The sequence below is a fragment of the Rousettus aegyptiacus genome, unplaced genomic scaffold, assembly GCF_014176215.1.
Source record: "Rousettus aegyptiacus isolate mRouAeg1 unplaced genomic scaffold, mRouAeg1.p scaffold_m13_p_12, whole genome shotgun sequence".
Taxonomy (NCBI): domain Eukaryota; kingdom Metazoa; phylum Chordata; class Mammalia; order Chiroptera; family Pteropodidae; genus Rousettus; species Rousettus aegyptiacus.
The window spans coordinates 30,899,767-30,921,826 of NW_023416287.1; the positions used below are offsets into that span (position 1 = coordinate 30,899,767).

The 22,060-nt window shown below is 35.4% G+C and overlaps 1 protein-coding gene across 6 annotated transcripts in view; it reads right to left on the minus strand.

The window, feature by feature from the left end:
* TASP1 (taspase 1) overlaps positions 1-22,060 on the minus strand; it is a 221,796-nt gene that overhangs the window by 116,604 nt on the left and 83,132 nt on the right. For 5 of the 6 annotated variants that reach the window (XM_036229670.1, XM_036229672.1, XM_036229674.1 and 2 more), the window contains 2 exons: positions 12,502-12,621; positions 4,249-4,327 (listed from right to left, as the gene is read on the minus strand). In XM_036229670.1, the coding sequence (XP_036085563.1) occupies positions 4,249-4,327; positions 12,502-12,621 (199 nt within the window). The remainder of the gene's footprint in view (positions 1-4,248; positions 4,328-12,501; positions 12,622-22,060) is intronic. The other variant, XR_004953653.1, reaches the window with a different exon arrangement.

Below are 22,060 nucleotides of genomic sequence, written 5' to 3' on the forward strand. Positions count from 1 at the left end.
TGAAAAGATAAACAAAATAGATAGAACTTTTAGGCAGGCTCATCAAGAAAAAAGACAGAAAATCCAAATAAAATCGTAGATGAAAGAGAAGTTACAACCGACAACATAGAAATACAAAGGATCTTGAGAATGCTATGGAACAGCTAACATAATACTCAATGGCAAAAAGCTAAAAGCTTTTCCTCTAAGATCAGGAACAAGACATAAATGCCTAATCTTATCACTTTTATTCAACATAGTATTGGAAGTCCTAGCCACAGCAATCAGGCAAGAAAAACAAACAAAAAAAGCCATCCAAATTCTAAAGGAAAAAGGAAAACTCACTATTTGCAAATGATATGATATTATATGTAGAAAACTTTAACGACCTCACTAAAAAATTAAAATTAATGAATGAATTCAGTAAAGCTGAAGTATACAAAATTAATGTACAGAAATCTGTTGTGTTTCTATACATTAATAATGAACTATCAGAAGGAGAAATTAAGAGAAGAATCTCATTGACAATTGCATCAAAAAGAATAAAATACCTAGAGATAAATTTAACCAAGGAGGTGAAAAACCTATACTCTGAAAACTATAAGACATTGATGAAAAAATAAAAAGGAGGATGATGCAAATAAATGGAAAGATACACTAGTTCATGAATTGGAAGGATTAATATTGCTAAAATGTCTATATTACTCCAAGTAATTTACACATTCAATGTAACCTCTATCAAGATACCAATGGCTTTTTTCACAGAAATAGAACAAATAATCCTTAAATTTGTATGGAAACACAAAAGACCCAAATAGCCAAGCAATCTTGAGAAAGGAAAACGAAGCTGGAAGTATCATGCACCAATTTCAAACTATATTCAGAGAGAAAGACACTTTTATGAGGAATCTAAAAAACAAAACAAAACAAAAACAGATTAATAGGCAAAGAGAACAAATTGATGGTTGCCAGAGAGATGGTTGCCAAATTGATGGGCAAAAAAAGCTGAAGGAGATTAAGAGATACAAACTTCCAGTTATATAATAAATACATGGGATATAATATACAGTATAATATAGCCAGTAACATCATAACTTTGTACAAGAACAGACTGTTACTAGACTTATCATAGTGATCGCTTTGTCAAGTATATAAATATCAAATCACTAGTACACCTAAAACAAATATAATATTGTATGCCAACTATACTTTAATTTTTTAAAATGGTTAAAATGGTAAAAAAAATATAATAATAATTGTTAAGGTAGATTTCATGGTAAGTGTTATCACAGTAAAAAAAAATATGTTTCGTCACCTAGTATTTTAAAATTAATGGTGTATCTTATAAAAGATGGTGACTTAGCTTCAATTAAATATAGGTAAGTATTGAGCCACTACTCTCGGCCAGGAAATGTGCTAAGTTCCTGTTACATGTCAACTTATTCAAGCCCCATAAATATTAAGGTAGATATTTTTCCTGTTTTACAAATAACCCTTTTCCGGGGTCACAGCCAATGAGTGAAAGTCTGAACAAAGACCCAGGTATCTATTCTGCTTCCTCCCTAGCTAGGCAAATTTCCACAATGCCAGAACATTAGTCAGAGTTTGCAAGGTCAGCTCCTTACTCATTACTCCCTACTCATTACTCCCCACTCAGTGATGAGAACAAGATGCTTGAGTTGATCCCTCAGGCTAATGACCACATCCTGTCTGGCCTTGGAAGAGCCCTACCCTTACCATAATTATCTTCCCTCTGCTACAATTATTACCTTCCAAGAACCTAAACCTACAATGTAAGCCAGGTCTTCAGATTTTCTTCAAGAGCCTAAGGCATGAGTCCTTTATATTTTGGCCAAACAATTGCAAAATTCTATACTCCATCTTTCTTCTGATTTGGTCATCCACCTCTGCCATGTGCTTCCATTGTCAACCTCAAACCAACAGCCCCAGGAGAAACAAGGGTGAAGCAATCACATAAAGTCCCACAAATGGAAAGAACTGGAGACTTGCTCAAACACTTTCAGGTTCCGTAGGCTTATGATGGTTAGTCTTTAAACTTGGGAAGGATATAACATAGCAAGCTGAGTATCCAAGTTGAAAAGCTACAATGGATATCATGAACTGGATACTTAAAGCTATGTTTTGTCATATGAAACTATCTTCAACAAAGTAAGGTGGGCAGAGGAAGAAATATCCAAAGGAAAAGAAGAAAGACCTTAATTCTACCATTTTAGCTATATCCACCCACTGCATTCTACTTGACAGAATCAATCCATTAAGTATGTTATTCCAATTTCCACATCACCAATTAAAAAAAGGAGAGATGTGGACAATCCTCCCAAAATTGATTTTCTTTTCCAAAGTAACAAAGTCAGGCAAGCTCTCAGTATTTCAACTTAAAGTAGAATCCAGGTCTCCTAACATCTAGACATGAGAGTAGGATTTAAACAACAACAAACCAACTCACTGAAAAACATATTGACAAACAACAAAAATGACACAACACATGATACTGACTGATAACTTCTTTGGGGAAATAAAATAATAAATTATCTATTTTAAACTTCAGTTTATTCAAATACTACAATTTTCCATAGACATAGGGCCATACCTAATTATAGGCACAAGCTAATTCCTACATACTATGTGCAAAAATTTCCACCAATATTATTAAAAATTAACTCATATAATTACATTATGCTCATTCTTCCAAAATAAAAGACTGAAAAAACAACTTTTGCCAGTTATGTTACTATGGTTTAGATCCAACATTAATTCATTTGGACTTCACCTGATAGGCTAGTAACTCAGTTATTTTTCCACCGACACAAGGAATGGATGTAGGTCAGGAAGCTGCTACAAAAGGTAGGCAGGAGAATATGGATCTGAAATGACAGGGTCAGGTCAGCAGAAGGGAAAGAAGCAAAAAATATGAGAATAATACCAAGATTTCAAGTCTAAGCAAAATCTAGGATTGTGATGGCAATAAAAGAGATAGGAAAGATAGCCAAGGAGTAGGAATAAGAAAACAAAGTGTTTTTGTTGAGTCTGCTGAATTTGATGTGCATACATGATACCCACAGGAACATGTACAGCAGGAGGTAGGAAAGGACTCATGTGGGCCGCTGGGGAAAAGTCCAGAGTAGAAATAGCCATGGAAGCCAACACCCTAAGAGATAACTGCTGAAATCATGGGAACAACAGCAATAGTAGCAAATCACCAAGAGAAAGCATACAGTGAGACAAAGAAGAGATAGCAAAGGCCCAAATCTGAGGTTAGCCTTGGGAAGAGTCTGTGAAGGTCAAGATGGACCAGGTCAGAGAAGAATGAAAACCAAGAGAGCTCCAGGATCAGTGCTTTGGACAGAAAGAAAACAGTCATCTACATAAGAGATCACAGAAAGAGTCAAGAGTTATCAGGAGAAGAAGGCTATTGGATTGGGTGGTTTCTTTGTATGGTGGGACAGAAACGAATGTCATAAGAAACCAAAGAGAGAAAAGAAGAAAAGGCAGCCATATCCGTCTGCTCTCTTAATAAAGCCTGAGGATATGGGAGAAAGGCCTAGAACTGTAACTTGATAGATAACACAGAAAACCAATATTATTTTGTCAATATAAACCAATATTATTTTGTCAACCATGCATATCACCACATTTTAAAAAGGCTTCAAGTACATCTGGCACAAGCACAAAAAACTTTAATCTAAACTTTGATCTATATGTCAACCATTCTTCCTATTAAAATTCACCCCCCAAAACACACACACACACACACACACACACTCATTTCTAAATGATGACTTTTCTAATACAGGTACAAAAAGAAGATGCACATTTTATTAAAAGTGTAGTTAGAGAATTGAATGTTATAAATTATACATTTCAAAATACACCTTATAAGTTTTATGTAAACATTTTACTCAAGAAGTTATTATCTCTAAGTTTTGAAATGACTTGCTACTTTTATATTTTTTTGTAATCTAAATTTGGCACTATCATGAGTCATTAGAGAAAAAAATCCATAAAAAAATATTATTAAGGTATAGTCAACTCCAAGGTTATGTTGAAAATGTTAGAAAAGCATTTGTATTACTTACATTGTAAAACAATCTTTAAAATCTCCTAAATACCAAAGGTCATTTATACACCAATGCTTTTGTTATGCGGTGTTTTAACAAATGCTTTATGTTTACATAAATATATTGTTTTCAATCATTAATGACCCAGAAGGTTGAAGTTATGAAAAATGGTCATGAAAGCAGTAAATACCTGAGGTACTCACAGCTGTAGAGTAGGGATTATGAGCTCCAGTATTTTCAGCCCAGCAGCCACATCCATAAAGAGCAGCCTGAAAAAAAAAGAAAAAGAAAAAGAAAATAAATATTTCAGAAATATTATATGTAATCATTATCTTTAAACAAAAAACAATCACACCCATCTGATAAACTTAATAACAATATGTATCAACTGGGCAATAATACCAGAGATTACATAAAACCTACCCAAACAACAGTCTAACAATATCAAAACTATTTTTTCAGCTACTGTACTAATCTAAAAATTTTCAGAAAATAACAAAAGAAAGTTTCTTAGTCTCATCAATAGTAATTTTTCTTCTCTGGAAAATCTTCCCCCTATTGCAATTTGTCAGCTAGTTGCTATTCTGGCCCCTTGAATTCATTACAGTTGCCTTAAAATAGTGGTTCTCAAATTAGGTGTGTGTCAAATTATTTGGGGAACATGGTAATAGGAACCTTGGTTCTCAGATATTCTGATTCAGTCATCTGGAAGCTAATCCAGGAATCAGTTACATTTACCAGGGCTCCAGGAGACTGGGATGCAGGTGATCCTCCTGCCATGTCTTGGAAACCTCATTTAGGAGGGCCTTTCCCATACCTCTCCTTGGGCGGCAAAACAGGAACTGCCGTTATAGACCACAGTCTCAGCACTGTGCTAGAGGCTGTCAGATGTAAATAAAGAAGGCAAAAAGGTCTACTCATGCTAATCACTTTATGAGGTATTGAAGCAGATTTATATGTTTGAAACTATCAGAAAGGAACACAATAGGCTACTATGGTATTATAAAAGAATATGTCCATCATTCCTATTTTGTCCTCAATTAATGCTAGCCAGAATATCTGGATGCATCTCTTCAACATCCACAATGAAGGCTCTGCCTCTGGGAAGGGAATCACTACTGACAATTTTTCACTCCTTAGTCAGAAGCAGAGTGAGAAAAACCTTTACATAGATAAATACAAGGAGGCATGCTCAACGTTCATTATCACATGTTTGGTGAGAATAAAAAAAAATGAAAACAACATAAATGTCAATCAGTAAGGAAATGGCTATAGATTGGCATATAATATGTGGAATTCACTGCCAAGTTTCAAGGAATTAAATTAAATCAGTTGAAAAGAAGAAAAGGAAAGGAAAGGAAAGGAAAGGAAAGGAAAGGAAAGGAAAGGAAAGGAAAGGAAAGGAAAGAAAAGAAAAGAAAAGAAAAGAAAAGAAAAGAAAAGAAAAGAAAAGAAAAGAAAAGAGAAAAAAGAAAAGAAAAAGAGGCAAGCCACAATACATTCACTATTCAATATGACTGACAAAGTAAAAAAAATTTCCCATAAAATAGTACTGTTATTTTCTAGGAGCTCAATTCTAAGAACTGGAGGAAGAAGCTAAGACTGGGAATGGTGACAAGATAGACTTCAGCTTTCGATAATATTCTACTTTTCTTTACAAGGACTTCAGAACTCATTTGTTCCAATATTCTCCCCAGAGCAGGAATCTCTATAAAATATCCCAGGCACTTCTGATACTGAAATGCTTACTGCCTCATATGGAAATATATACCCCTTTTGGACACTTGCCATTGGTGAAAAGTTCTTCTTTAGATTGCATAAAGGATGTCTGCTTTATTATAACTTCTACCCACTAGTAATGATTCTACTCGCTGGAAATACTTTACCTCCTCCTAAAGCCCTCTGAATCTTTTTAAACAGCTATCCTAGTGCTACAATTACTCTTTTCTCACTAAAAGAACCCTAGATTTGTGAACTGTTCCTCAAGACCTTGAAATGCACACACACACATATCCCACTTCCCTATTTGCCTTCCTTAAGAAATAATCAAAATTTAGGAAAACTGGAGTTGAAGTCTACCATGTTCATGTGATCCACAGTTGCTATTTTAGTTGTCACAACAGTAGCCCTCTTAAAAGTAAAATCAAGAACTGAACACAACACTCTCAATATAGCAGGCAGGAGAAAATTCATTATTGCCTTTGAAAACATCATGCTTCCTAAATACATAAGAATGCTGGATCAGAGTAGCAACTGAAAGCTCTAAGGAAGGGATTCAGCACACAGATTTCTTAATAAAATTGGCATATTGTGGGATAAGCTATTCAACATGTACCACCTAGGACAGATGCTGGGTCAGCCAAAGCCTCAGAGAACACTTTACCTCAGTAGAAGGATCTATTCTTCATTCATTGAAAAACCTGCACATTAGCCCATTGTCCTTGTAATACCCCACAAATATCCTGACCAGGAGCCTGAACCCCCCAAAACAGTAAATAAAACCACAGGATACCTCTTAGAAGCCCAGTGGAGGTCATCTCTTTCTAGAAAAGAAAGAACATTTATCCTTACTCTTATTTCTCCCAAGCAAATTCCCTTTATGCCTCCTCAATTTCATTGTCTTACTTCTTAACTTTCTGAAATTGGTTGGGCTGAGATAGTGATAGACAAGATAAAATAATCAGAGTTTTTCTCTCTCTTACCCACTTCTTTGGATAAAACATAACAACCATAAGTAGGCCTTAAAAATCAATAACAAAAAGGATTTCCAGTGAGAATGATGGAGTAGGTAAATGCTGTGCTTGCCTCCTCTCACAACCATATCAAAATTATAGCTAAACTACAGAACAACCATCAATGAGAATAACCTGACATGTACCTGAACAGAAGCCCTACAACTAGGGATACACAGGAGAAGCTACCTGGAGACTGGTAGGAGAGGTGAAGACATGGAACGAGCTGGTCACAAACCTGAGTGTGGTGGTTAAGGATCTAAATGGATATCTTAGCTGTGAAGATCCCATGGAAGAGCAAGGGTTCCCAGCCCCATGCCAGGATCCCCAGCCCAGGGTTCAGTGCCAGGAAAAGAAGTCCCCACAACTTCTGGTTGTGAAAACCAGCAGAGATTGTGGCTGAGTGAGATGGAAGGGTGCTAGAGTCACAGGCATTCCACTTAAAGAACCCACGTGTGAACTTACTTACTGATGAACTCACTTGCTCAGAGCACCAGTGCTAGGGCAGCAGCTCAAAAGGCAACAGGGACATATGGAGAAGAACTAAATTGTCTAGCTTCGGCTTTCTCCCAGTCAGAAATGCTGCTAGAATCCATTGTCTCTTTGTTGAGCCCTCCCACTCGTGACTTGCAGACCCAAATGGTCACCACTTTTGAGTATCCATCGACCTCACTTACACCATTCGCCTTGCCCTAATGAGTCCTTGAGACCCCGCCCGCCCTGCCCCCCCCCCCCCAACTTGCAGGCCCATCCATGCTGCTTCCAGTAGCTTTTGCATACAAATGGCCTATCTTCACTCATGGTACAGACTTTACTAAAATATCTAAAAGGTTCACAAAACCCAAACAAACAGTAGCTGACCTCAGCATGTCCTGTACCTCTTGCTGAGGTGCCCCAAGCCCACACTAGTGGCAGTCATCCTTGATTCACAGCTCGGCCTCTCAAGGTACCTCTAAACTCAGTGCCAGTTGTGATCATCTGTGGATTGCTTGGTGGCTCATGCCAGGTGGCCATGGGTAGGGCAAAGGCTGCCACTGAACTTGGCCTGAGGTGGAGACCCTCCCTGGTGGCCCCAGGGCCAGCACACCTGGTGGCTGGCTTTGGACCAAGCTAGAACACTACTGGGGCTGCATCTGAGGACAACACGGCCAAATGGCGTACTGGGCAGGCACCAGAGCCCTGTTAAAGCAAAAGCTGCTCTGTAGGGTCAGCCCCTGCACAACAGCTACTTCACTGTAGTCTTCAGTTGGTCCTCATAATTGATCAGCCTGAGGGTCATTCCTTCCCATAGACATGCAAACAGCAACCAAGGCTGCTATAACAGGAGGGAACATACAACCCATACAAAGGATACACCTGGAGCACCCTGCTCAGGTGACAAGGAAGACTGCTCTACTGGGCCCCACAGGACAGCTACTACATAAGGCTTCTCTACTGAGACTGGTAGACATCGCAGCCCTCCCTAATACACAGAAACAACTACAGGGAGGCAGCCAAAATGGGGAGACAAAAAAACATGTCCCAAATGAAAGGACAGAATAAGGCACCAAAAAAAGAACTAAACAAAATGGAGACAATCTACCAGATGCAGAGTTCAAAACATTAAAAGGATGCTCAATGAACTTAAGAGTAGATGAACTCAGTAAAAATTTTAACAAAGATACAGAAAACATAAAAATAGAAAACATAAAAAAGAACCAGTCAAAAATGAAGAATACAATAACTGAAATGAAGAATACACTAGAAGAAATCTACAGTAGATAAGATGAAGCAGAGGACGGAATCAGTGATTTAGAAGATCTTCTAATCATCCATTCAGAACAGCAACAAGAAAAAAGAATCCAAAAAAGTGAGCATAGTTTAAGGCGCCTCTGGGACGACATCAAGTATACCAACATTCACCTCACATGGGTATCAGAAGGAGAGAGAAAGCAAGGAATTGAAAACCCATTTGAAGAAATAATTATGAAAAACTTGCCTAACCTGATGAAAGAAATAGACATACAAGCCCAGGAAACACAGAGAGTCCTAAACATCAAGACACATCATCGTTCAAATGCCCACACCAAGAGACAACATCATTCAAATGCCAAAGGTTAAAGATAAGGATAAACTCTTAAAAGTAGCAAGAGAAAAGCAATTCATTATCTACAAGGGAGCTCCCATAAGAATATCAGCTGATTTTTCCACAGAAACTTTGCAGGCCAGAAGGGATTGGCTCGTGCCAATTCAAAGTGATTAAAAGCCAAGATTACTCTACCCAGCAAAGCTATCATTTAGAATCAAAAGATAGATGAAGAGCTTCCCAGACAAGAAAAAGCTTAAGAAGTTCACCACCAACAAACCAGTACAAACCAGTACTATGAGAAACATTAGAGGGACTTCTTTAAGAAGAATATTACTTTAAGTGTAAATTACTTTACAATCACTTTAAATGTAAGTGGATTAAATTCTCCATCAAAAGATGGGGTGGCTGAATAGATAAGAAAACAAGACCCTTACATATTTTGCATACAAGAGACTCACTCTAGATCAAAAAAGATACTTACTTTACTTAAAGAAAGTAAAAGGATGGAAAAAAATATTTTATTTAAAAAAAAAAATGAGTAGCAAAATTAATACCAGACAAAAGAGACTTTAAAACAAAGGCTATACCAAAAGACAGAGAAGGACCCAGTAATCCCACTTCTGGGTATTATCTGAAGAAACTCAAAATGCTTCTTTGAAGTGATGTGTGTATCCCTACATTCACTGCAGAATTACTTATAATAGCCAAGATATGGAAGCAACCTGGATGTCCATCAATGGATGATTGGATAAAGAAGAGGTGGTACATATATACAATGGAATGTTAGCCATAAAAAAAAAAGAAAGAAAGAAATCTTGGCACCTGCAACAACATGGATGGATCTAGAGAGTATTATGCTGAGTGGTGTAAGTCAGACAGAAAAACAAATGCCACATGATTTCACATACATATGGAATCTAAAGAACAAAACAAAACAGAAACTCATAGATACAGAGAACATTTTGAGGGTTGCCAGATGAGAAGGGGTTTGGGGACAGGGGGTTAAAAAAGGGATTAAGAGGTACAAATTGGTAGTTATAAAATAGTCATGGAAATGTAAACTACAGAGTAAGGAATATAGTCAATAATATTATAATAACTATGTATGGTGTCAGATGGGTACTAGATTTATTGAGGTGATCACTTCTTAAGTTATATAAATTCCTAATCACTATGTTGTACATCTGAAACTAATATAATATTGTGTGCCAACTGTAATTGAAAAATAAAATTATTTTTTTAAAAAGGTTTCCTTCTTTTCAGTAGTAAAATTTAATTAAAGCTATTATCATGCAATAAATGTAAATCATATAAATGATGGTATTTATCATATTACTATTTAATCTTCTCTGAGTCTTAGTTTCCTCTTTTATAAAATGAGGATAATAAAAACACCCATCTCATTATTTTATAGGGCCACATGAATTAGCACACCTGTTGTACATAGCAAGTGACTAATAAACAGTAGCTATAGAAGTTATTATGAGAGCCTATGATAAGCAATATAAATTCATTATGTCATTTAATCTTCTAGAACTTTGTAAGGTTGCTATTTACCCCCATTTACAGCTATGGAAAGTAGAGCTTAAAAGACATAGAATAACTTGTCTATAGCAAGGAGATTGGTAAATGGGAAGGTGAGATTAGAATAAAGGTTTACCTGAATCCAAAGTCCATACTCTTAACAACTAAATTGAACTTCCTATTTGTGTGTGAACAGGGTGAAGGTTGAGGGGGTTCAAATATAATAATTCTGTTCTCATGTCTCACTTGTAAATTCTAATTATTATAGTAAGCTAAAGAAGCAAATAAGTTCTACTTCAAATTGCCATTTCACCATTTGAACTGTTATATATCTAGAGCAATGTAATATGCTAAAATTTTTAAATAGTACATTTGTACATTTAAATCTATTTTAAAGTACCTAGTTTTAGCACTTTTTTAAAAAAAGTCTTTGCTTTTTAAAATAATTTGCTTGTGTATTTTCTTACATTCTGTCCTGATTGTCAGGAAGAACAGGTTTTTACCTCTTATCGAGGCTTACATATTTCCAAAATTATTATGTCTCATTATCCAAGCAATATAATCCAATTAAGCGACCGTATTTTCCTGTAAGCACTTTGACTCCTCTCCTCCACACCCTTCCTGACTTTTTAGCTCTCACAAACTGTGTATTCACAAACTAGCCAAGTGGAGCAGAAAGACATGTAAGTTTAACTATCTCTTTTTTCAGGACGGTCCATCGTGCAGTGGCAGAATAGCTTCAAGACCGTTCGATGTTACATCCTGCTAACATAGTCCACCGTTCGATGTTACATCCTGCTAACATAGTCCAGAACTACCCTTCATTCCGTTGTTGCTATTTTGCTAATCAAAACAAACAAACAAAAAAAACAGTGAAAAAATCATGGGAACTGCAATGCAATAAAGGTGGTTCTGTTGGTTTTTCTCTCTCCTTCTTCACCAAGACATATAAATCTGATATGCCAACTTTGGTTTTCTTATTCCAAATTTGACAAACACACAGAATTTTATAATGGGAAAAATACCATGACCAGACAAAGGCTTTCTGTAATGTTCAAAGCATTATACACATGTTGAGTAATCATTCCCCATAAATCCCCTTGTACAGTAAGTAGACAAAGAGTTGCACAAAAATAATAATTTTTTGCTTGGTTTCTCCTATAGGCTGTAAATGGCATGTCCACAAAAAAAGCAGGTCAGAAAACAACACTTGGGGCTTTGCGAAGATGTCCTCCATGTGACCGATCACTCTGCTTCAAGCATTCACTAACCACTGTGTCTAAAGCAACTATGATGCCGACTGTTCTTCAAAAATGAGAGACAAAGTGCAAAGGGCAGCCAAGCAGTGCTCCACATGTAACATGAGATCCAAACACTGAGCTTAAACACACTCCTTGCCACTACTTTAATGGACTCCATGAGAGTGTCCAATTCATTTGTTCACTCAACAAATATTTATTAAGCCCACAAATGATGTGCCAAATTGGTTTATATTCAAAAGCTTACTAGATCAAATGGATTGTTAAATTTCATTCTCCATATAGTCCTAAAGTTTGAAGATGGGGGTGGGGGGGGGGTGAAGAAGATGTGCAAATGAACTGGAATAAGTTAGTTGTACATAAATCAGACCCACCTTATATCTAGATTTCTTGGGTGGTATCATGTGTTGGTGACCTGAAATACTGGTTAGTCTATAAAATAGCTGAAATGCTTAATCAGAAGAGAAATTTAGAGGGTCAAAATGTTCTATAACTAAAATTATTTTCCCACCTAAAAAGCAAACAGCAACATAGTCAAGTAGTACTTGCTCCTAAAGAGAATGACATATGCAAAGAAACAAAATGGAAATCATGTCTACTAAATGCCTAGGTGAGTCCCAGCCTGTTGAGAATAGTAAAACATAGGATTACCAATTGTAAAAATCAGAAGGAACCCTACTACTTTGAGATAGGTTTCTTTTTTTTTTAAGAAAAGAAATTTACACTACATAAATGTTAAAGAACAATGAAAGCATGTATTTTTTATAAAGAAAAAAATGTCTCTATGTTTTAAAATTCTGAGCTAAAAAATTCCATGCTTTAACTTAAAAAGTTAGTTTTCAAACTCCTAAATTACTTACCTGCCCAACTCTTCCTGGATGTTTCAAGGCCAAGCCTCCACTGGAGACTGCAGCAGCAACATTGCCTTCATGGTCTACAACCACAGCGCCCACTGTGTCCAAAGTGCCTGAGTCGTTCTCCTATAGAGCGAAAAGTAGCATGAGCATTCACTAAGCATGCTGTGTGACAATTTATATGATTACATGGCATTTTTCAGTATAATCATGACATAAAACCTGAGCTAATCCTTAAGTGGAACATTCCACAGTCTCCATTTAAATCCTGTTCAAGTCAAAATGTATTTTCCACTGCAAAATCCTAATCAAAAGCTTCTCTCTAATAACAAGCCTAATATGCCTTTCTAGGGGAGGGGGGAAATCAATTTAATATAAATTACAGTATAACGTAGTGCCTTCTTATTTTCACAAATTAAGTTCATGATTGACATTTTGTAGAGGAAAAGATCTGCGGCATAAATGAGCCAATAAATGTCATTATTAGTATTTTTAAAATATTATATACAAATTTCTAAAAGTAAGTAATATTGTCAGGACAACAAATGAAGAGGATGGTATTCACAATCTTGAAGTATACTATGCCGTAATTTTCTTTTATAATTTCTTGCTTACGAGAAAGTTTATGCCAAGCCCCTTTCTCTGCTTTATCAATATGCTTGCCAATTGCATGGCAGAAAACTGTATGTTCCTGAGAGGCATCTTTATGTTTCTGTGTCTTGTTCCAGGTCCCACATACTTAAGGTATTTCATGTGCAGTGACTATAAGCAGCTGTCTCCCTATCTTAAAGATTTCTGGGTCACCTGTGCAAGACAGACAAGCTTTACACTATTGGATAAAAATCAGGATTAAGGGAGGCAAGAAAAAGGTTATATGGAAAAATATCTCTTTTTTATATATTAAAAAGGGAAACTACTGCCAGTCCTTAGGTTAATAGCAGTCATGGTAGTGTTCTTAACTAAAACACTGGTTTTCAAACTGTGCCCAGAACCCGAGGGCCCCTACCCTTATCCCTGCAACCCCACAGACACATGACACTCCTGGTTCAAAAAGAGCAGCCCCCCTCCTCTGTGGTTTATGCTCACACTACTGAGCAAGACTTCATTTGTCCTGAGGAATTCCTAGCTAAGACGATTTTGAAGTGCCGCACTAAGGCAATCCCCAGAAAAGTCGATGAGCACCTAGGGCCACCTCAGAACTTGAGCAGCGTTGAAGGGGGTTTTGAAATAACGGAAGCAGAATGCAAACAAAAGATTTTTTTCTTAAAGTAAACTGAAAAATTCAGAGGCAGAGCATTCCACAACAAATATCACAGCAAGTCTGTTAGGACAAGGTACATCTAGACATTTACATTTCTTTGGTTTTTGCTCAAAATTCTGACTCCCCCGAAATATACTGTGACAGTACTTACTTTCATTGAAAAGGTCTGACTGAAATGAATCCTATATCCCTACTCTCCCTTTAAGCCATAGTGGGGAGAAGTCTTGCCAATGGATCCCCATGGCCGTGTCCCAAAATACCACACAGTTCTGCTGGTGGTAGGTTGCCTGACTTTCAAGATAGTTCCCTAACCTGACTGTAAACTCTCTGAGAAAGGTCTGATCCACTCTGTTTCATTGTGCACATGGCAGACGTTCAGGGTATACTTATTCATTAATTAGGAGGAAATAAAGTATATGTCTACAACTCTGGTGTTGCAAAAACATGCCTAATAAGTGATGATATATGCCATGCCATCCTCATGTCAAGGCCTTGGCTTCCATCTCCTTTTATCAAGATTCAATTTCAAGTAAATCCAGAGGATGCCACTATCTTAGGGACGACTTAACAATAACCAGGTTCTCTCATTTGTTATGAATGAAGTAAAGTTTATCTTCTTTGGTAGATAAGATAAAAGTATCAAAGAAATGCATTAGACACATTTTATTAGAGAAGAGATGGGTAATCCTAAAGAGAAATGTACTTTTAAGGTGAACGTTTATTTCGTTATTCTAAGAAATAATTCCTAAGTCTTCATATCCAAGCAACCACAGAGAGAAGTGTTTGTTTCTTGTCTAGATGCCAAGACTTATGTCTTCTATAGGAGGGCTTCTCAAACTTTAATGTGCATACAAATCATCTAGAGAATCTGTTTAAATGTAGATTCTAATGGAGTAATCTGATGTTGGTCAAGACTGTACATCTAAGAACATCCCAGTAATGCTGATGGTGCTGGTCCATAGACCCTACCTTGAGAAATAGGTCTGATAGCATCCAACAGGATTATTACCACCCAAACATTGCTCTAATCATTCTGAGGCAAATAATTTTATAGGTACAAATATGCTGAAGGAGAACTTAAAACACCTAAGGCTAATATGTCAGCCTAAAAGATCTAGGCTCCATCTTGTTCAACTATCAATTGGCAGCATATCACCATGATCATATCGCTATGAACATACTACAACGTATTTTACATTATTGATATTCTACTAATTCTTTTGGAAATGAACAACTTTCATACTAATAAAAGACACTATAATTCAACTTCCCTCAACGACAACAAAAAAGTCCAGAAACTATTTTTTATTAGTTGTTTTTTTTTTTTTTTTAATCAGCTGAGACTGCTGATCCTACCCAAGCAGTCTATAAAACAGAAATTTTACTGCAGGGATACATAACATATACGCAGTGATATACAGTATCTATAAAACTATTTTCTTAGCGTCTCAATCAGGGTATTGTGAACTATGAGAACTCATATGCCTAACCAAACTACTGTAGAAAGAGTCAAAAGGATTATATATAGATGGATTTACTGTAACTTGGTTCTTAAAAATGAAAAACCAAGCAAAAAATAGAGAATCCTGTTCCAAATTAAGCTAAATATTCCTAAGAGCTTGCAACACCTGCAAAAATCAGGATTACTTCATAAATATTCAAGAATTAGTTCATAGATTTCATATACTGAAAAGCAAATCTAAGGATGATGAAGTAATATTTAAGCGTTTTTATGAAGTGTAGATAAATTGAGTGAAAGACAAACATTGGTATTTTGGTCATAATAATTTCACAACGCTCATTTGTACAGAAATGAAATCTTAGAAAGGTTAAAAAACACACAATGACTGTTACTATACAGAACTACTATTATACTCTTACACTCCATAAATACTTAAAAGTACATGCACACACAGATACACATGTACCTATTGTCCTTGACTGAAACATAGTATTTGCATTACTTCCTTGATAAAATTGTGACTAAAAAGCAACTATGTGAACTTTAGTTTTCTTCAGAATAAACACACGTATATAAAGTTGAAATAGAGAGTACATATGTTATGGAAAACACTGAAATGAAACTTTCTTGAGGTAACCAATATCCAAAAATTTATACCCATAAAGAACCACTGGTTAAAGAAAGTAAACCTAAGATATACTGAAGCTGAAAAGAATATTAAGGAATTTAACCACTATTGAGATTAATGTCAAAAGTTTTTATTTTTCTTTCCAAATTGGAGATGACTGTTACACAGGTATCATAAGAATTAAATTAATAAACACCTGTAAACTACTTTAAAAGGAATAAATCCCTTAAAACAAAGTTTAGGTACTTTCCACAAGAAAATTAAGCCTCTAAACTATACTTTTAATTCTAAAATTTGCCAAGAGACAACATCTATCAGTTACTTTTCATTAACTTGGTCTTTCTTCTGTATAGAATTTTTCGACATCAAATAGCTAAAAACATGGGTAATATCTCAAATGTGTAACTGTATCCCGAAACTGGCATATGGCAGAATTGTCCTGAATACAATAATAAAGGGAGAATTACACTTTCTGAAAATATGCCAAACTTTCCTAATGCACCTTTGTTAGGTTTGTGAGCAGCATTATAATTGGCATGAGTGTACGGTTGAGAAAAGCAGATGACTAAAGTCTTCCATGACAGTCCAGCAACGCCATATTTGAGTATCCTAAGAATGGAATGATAGCTCTGGCTACAGAAGACCCAGATCTGGCTCCATGTCTACCTCCCACACACCAGCCCCCTAGAATAGGGCCTCTGTAGGCTCAGAGAATATCAGGCGTGTATAAACACAGTATGATTTAGCTAAAATTATCTATCCTCATGTATCTGGTTTAGTTGAAACTAAGAAAAATTGGATATAAGAACATCTAATGATCTTTCTCTTCTCTCTAGAAAATCACTTTTCTGATATCCACTACTATGAAAGAGATTTCCTGAAAACTACAATCAAGACATCTACTCTTAAATAATACTTTATTTTCTTTGTTTAATATATATGCATTAAATATCTTTATAGCACTATACAAGTTAGTGTCAAACATATCTACAATAGAGAAAAATTTGTATTTCATAAAAAATTTTGTTATTTTTCCCTAAATCACTCACCAAAAGCTACTTAACGTTTTTAGCTCAAAATAAAAATAAAATGGGTTAATCATATTTTTAGGTGCTTTAATATATCTAGATTACAGCTTTAATTATAAATTCACACTATAACAAAGTTCAAGAAGATTACCTAAAAGTTCCAAACCCTCAAATATAGCAAAGGACAATGTTTTCCAACTGGCAGAATTCCCATACAGAGCTCTGGCACTCACAACATTAAAAATGAAAAAAGGCAATGTTTGTTTTTTAATAACCTTTCAAATAATTAATTATGGGCTTTTTCTCTTCAAAATGAATGTCTGAGAGCTTCAGATGAACATATTGATGACTTAAATTATTAGATATCTGAAAAGAAACCCCAACAATGGTAGTTTTCTACAACTTTAAATCATTTTTACTCTTTTTCATATGTTGTTTAATTAACTTTATTTAATTTATACCCATAAAGTACCACTGGTTAAGGTTAGTAAACATAAGATATACCGTAGTTGAAATAAAAATAAGAATGATGGTAATTCTGAAAAGCTCCTTCGTGTAATATTAACTAGATCATTAAACTGTATTCATCAGATCAAAATAGTTATAAGACACACTTCAATGACTTCAAAAATCAGTTTAAAACATAATAATGAAGACATTCAATTTGGCTTATTTTTATGGAATAAATATTAATTACAATTTTAAATTTTAAAATCAAAAATTTTTCATTCTAAATTAAATAAATATACACCTTGTTATGACCCAGCAATTAAACCCCTAAGTATTTACCCAAGAGAAATCAAAGTATACATGACAAAGCATTGAGAATGTTTGTAACACTTTTAACTGCAACAGCTAAAACTTAGAAACAACCCAAATGACTATCAAAAGGGGAATGAGTACACAAATTGTGATACAGGCAACAGTGAAGGACTGCTTAGCAATTAAAAGGAACTAGTGATATGTGCAATAATATGAAAAATCTTTTCAGACACACGCTGAGTAAAAGAAGCTAGAAACAAGAGAGTACAAAATATATGATCCCAATTTTATTAAGTTTTAGAACAGGTAAAACTCTCTGTGGTGAAAAAGAACCAGAAGAGATTGTCTTGGGATGGAGGCATTGAACATGTAGGGGCATAAGAAAACTTTCTGGTCTAAAGGAGATGTGTTATGTCTTGGTAGGGATGTGGGTTACATGATTGTAGACAGATGTCAAAATACATGGAACTATATGATTAAGATGTGTGCATTTCACTGTATGTAAGTGTAAAACTTTAAAAAATCAATAGCTGATGTATTACTCTTAAAGTACACAACCAAGAATTCAAAACATCAGGACCAAAAAAAAATTTCAACATTTTCTTAATAGTAGAACACACTTATATTCATATAACATTTAATACACATTTGATTTTAATAGTAAGCAGGAGGGCGTGGTGAAAAATATAAAAGAGATAGTAAAAAATATGGATGAGAGAAAATCTAATGTATGTCCAACTGAAAAAAATAAACAGAATAAAGAAGACAAAATATTTAAAGAGAAACAGCTCAAATTTCCCCTAATTGATGGAAAAAAATGCAGAGCTCCAGAAAGCCAGAGAGAGGAAAGATCATGACAGCAGAATTCCCAGAAGCTCAAAGGAAGCCAGAAGACAGTGGGATGATATCTTCAAGATACTCAGAGAAAAGTAACTATAAACCTAGAAATGGGCACCCAACAAAATTACCCTTCAGAAACAATAATAAAATAAAGACAGAAAGACATACATATGTACATACATACGTACATAAAATGAGTTTACCACACTCTGCATCCTCCCTACTTCCTACTCACGAACAAACCTAATTTCCCTTTCCTAGCTCTGTTTACTTCCACAACATCTCATCATCTTCTAAAATATACAATTTATTTTTATATTATTTAAATTGCCAGTCTCCGTCACAATATTGGAAGCTCCATGAAGGCAGTAATCTCTATATGTTTTATTCATTGAATATGCTAAGTACCTAGAAAAGTACTTGACACCTCTTAAGTACTCAATAAATATTTGTTGACTGAATGAATGAATAAAGAAATAAATGACATACTTCAATTGTTATGGCATAAGTGTTTGAGTCCTCCCAAAATTCACATGTTGAAATCCTAACCCTCTAGGTGATAGTATTAGGAGGTGGGGGCCTTTAGGAGATGATTAAGTTACAAAGGCAGAGCCCATATTAATTGAATTAATGCCTCTATGAAAAGAGGTCCCAAAAAAGCTCCATTGCCTCATTTACGGCAAAAAGATGGCTATCTAGGAATTGGACCCTCACTAGATACCAAATCTACCTGCACCTCGATGTTACACTCTCAGCCTCCAGAACTATAAGAAATAAATTTCTGTTGTTTATAAGCTCCCCAGTATGGTATTTTGTTATAGCAGCTCAAACAGACTAAGACAATAATCCAAGAAGGACAATCAGGCATGAAACAAGAAATGGATAAACAAATAAAATGACAAACCTGCATATCGATCAAAAGTAATACTGTTTTTAAAATTAATAATTTGTTATTAGCATGTCAGTTGGGTTTTTATATCTGACTATATGTTATTTATAAGAGATATACCTAAAGCACAAGGATATTAAAAAGTTGAAAGTAAAAAGACAGAGGTGGAGAAAAAGAGATTTGCCAAAAAGGTACCAATCCAAACAATGTAGCTATATTGAAAAGCAAAATAAGTTTTAAGATACAAATAATTAAGAGAGATAAAGAGACTCTACATGGCAAATGCTGAAAGTTTACAGAGTCGCCAAGGAGATATAATTCTGAATTTGTATGTGTCTAAAAAGAATAGACTCAAATAGCAGAAACAGACAAATAAGGAGAAATTGATAAACCATACCTCATAATGAGATATTTCAACACATTTCTCTCAATGATCGCAAATATACAGAAGACCTGATTAGTACATTAAAAAGCTTGATTAGATGGGCATTCATAGAATTCTGTTCCCAATAATTAGAGAGGAAAAATTCTTTTCAAGTCTATATAAATATCCACAAAAACTGATCATACCGTAAACCATCAACTAAATCACAACAAATTTCAAGAAATAATATCAAACAGAATATACCCTCTGACTATAATACCTTTAAGTTAGGAGTCAATAAAAATAAATAAAAAAGTTGTAGTTAAAAAAGAAAATACACTTCTCAATAACATGGATCAAACAAGCAATCTAAATAGAGCAAAAATAATGAAAGATAATAAAAGTATCACATTTCTAAACTTGTGGGACACAAAGTAGTAATTATAGGAAAATTTACACTCAAAATGTTGATATTAGGAAAGAAAAAAAATTAATAGGCTTAGTGTCCAACTAAAAAAGTTAGAAAGAGAACAAGATATTTGGCAACGGACAGTGGGGTAGGATATTGGGGGACTGGGAGAATTGGGTGAAGGGTTAAAGAAGTACAAATTAGTAGTTGATAGATGGTCAAGGGGATGGGGAGCATGGCATAGGGAATGCAGTTAGCGTTAATATGATGGCTAGGTGGAAGGTTGAGGCACAGAGCAACTGGGGGGGGATCATTTTATGAATTATATAGATGTCTAACCAATGTACTGTATACTTGAAACTAATATTGAAAAAAAAAATTTTAAGAAAGAGAACAGAATGAACACAAAGGAAAAGGAGAAAACAAAGATAAAAAATCAGAGAAAGAGAAATAAACATTAAGTAAAGAGATCAGGAAAAAAAATTAGTTCTGTGAAAAAACTACTTGTGGAATGGATGAACTGAAGGAACTAAATCTGAAAAGCAGTAATTCTCTCTGTATCTCACATAAATCTCTACAAAGGCCCAGCAGGCCCTCCTAACTTCTCTACCAACAGGAGCCTTGTCTCTCTGTAGTAAATAGCAGAAAACTGGCATTCCAGCCTTACTCTCACTTCGTCCAAAGCAAATGTGTCTCTCACATTCCTTCCCCCACCCCACATCAAAACACTGCCCTTCTTTAAGTCCTGTGTTCTCAAATAACTCCAGAAAAGTTTCCTGAATGGCCTACCCGACCACATAGGAAGCCCTGTGCCTAAAAGCCCAACCTAAAACACATCATTCATTCCCCGCTCTCCAGGAAGACTCTTTATACTCTGGCTTGTTCTGGGATCTTTTGTAGCTTGTCTTGTCCCTCATCCATATGTACGCAGCAACTAACAAAGTGTCGTAAATATTTTTTAATTGAATCTCGTTCATTAAACTCTGTGCCCAATGAAACTGCATCTTGCTCAGTTAATAGACATGATCCAAAGTCAGCCTATCTTCGGCACTTTTACTATTACCTCACATGTTTCTCTCTGATTATTTCATATTTAGAGCTTCCCTAATATAATGCTTTTGCACATCACTCCTAAATATCTTTTTTTTTTTCTTCCAAAAGTATGCCCTTAAACAACTGCTGTGAAATCTCTAGCTGGTCCCCAAAACAGCCAATGAGTCCAGACTCATTTCTCACAATATGAGAGTGATCATTATCTCAGGAGGTTTTGCATGCCCTTTGGTCTACTATTCAAAACAAACTTCCAAGACTCTTACTATCAAACGTTAAACCTCTAGGTTTATCTATAAATAAATTATGTCTTGATATGGGTCACACATGCCTCCATTCAATATTTTCTTTTAGTAACACTTCTTTACCGCCCTCCCATCCTCTTAGGTCATCTAGCACCAGATCACATTCTTCTCATTTTTGACTAACCTATTTGGCTTATTTGACTGCAAATTGCTTCCCTATAAGCTCTAAGTAATACCCTTACTATACATTAGCTTTAACTTTGCACTTTCCACCGGACAGCTGGTCATCCTTTACTATTTTAAACTCAGTCATCACCATCTGGGAAATGTGTTCGAGGAAGAAGGAGAGAATCAAGATTAGTTGGCAGTTGCACTTGATAGAGGCACATATATCATTGTACTTCTATGACAGAGATAGCACAACATGCTACTAGCTAATACTTACTAATAGGCTATGAACTTCATTACCTGGGCAGATTAAAAAACACATAAATACATAAGCTAAGACCTTGCTAATTAAATAGACAGCAGCAAAGTCTCTTTAATAAGAGCAGGCAACCTTTTTCAATTTAGTTGTCCAATTTGGCTCTTTTCAGGAACACCTGGTCGTGGTCTGGACCTCTGCTC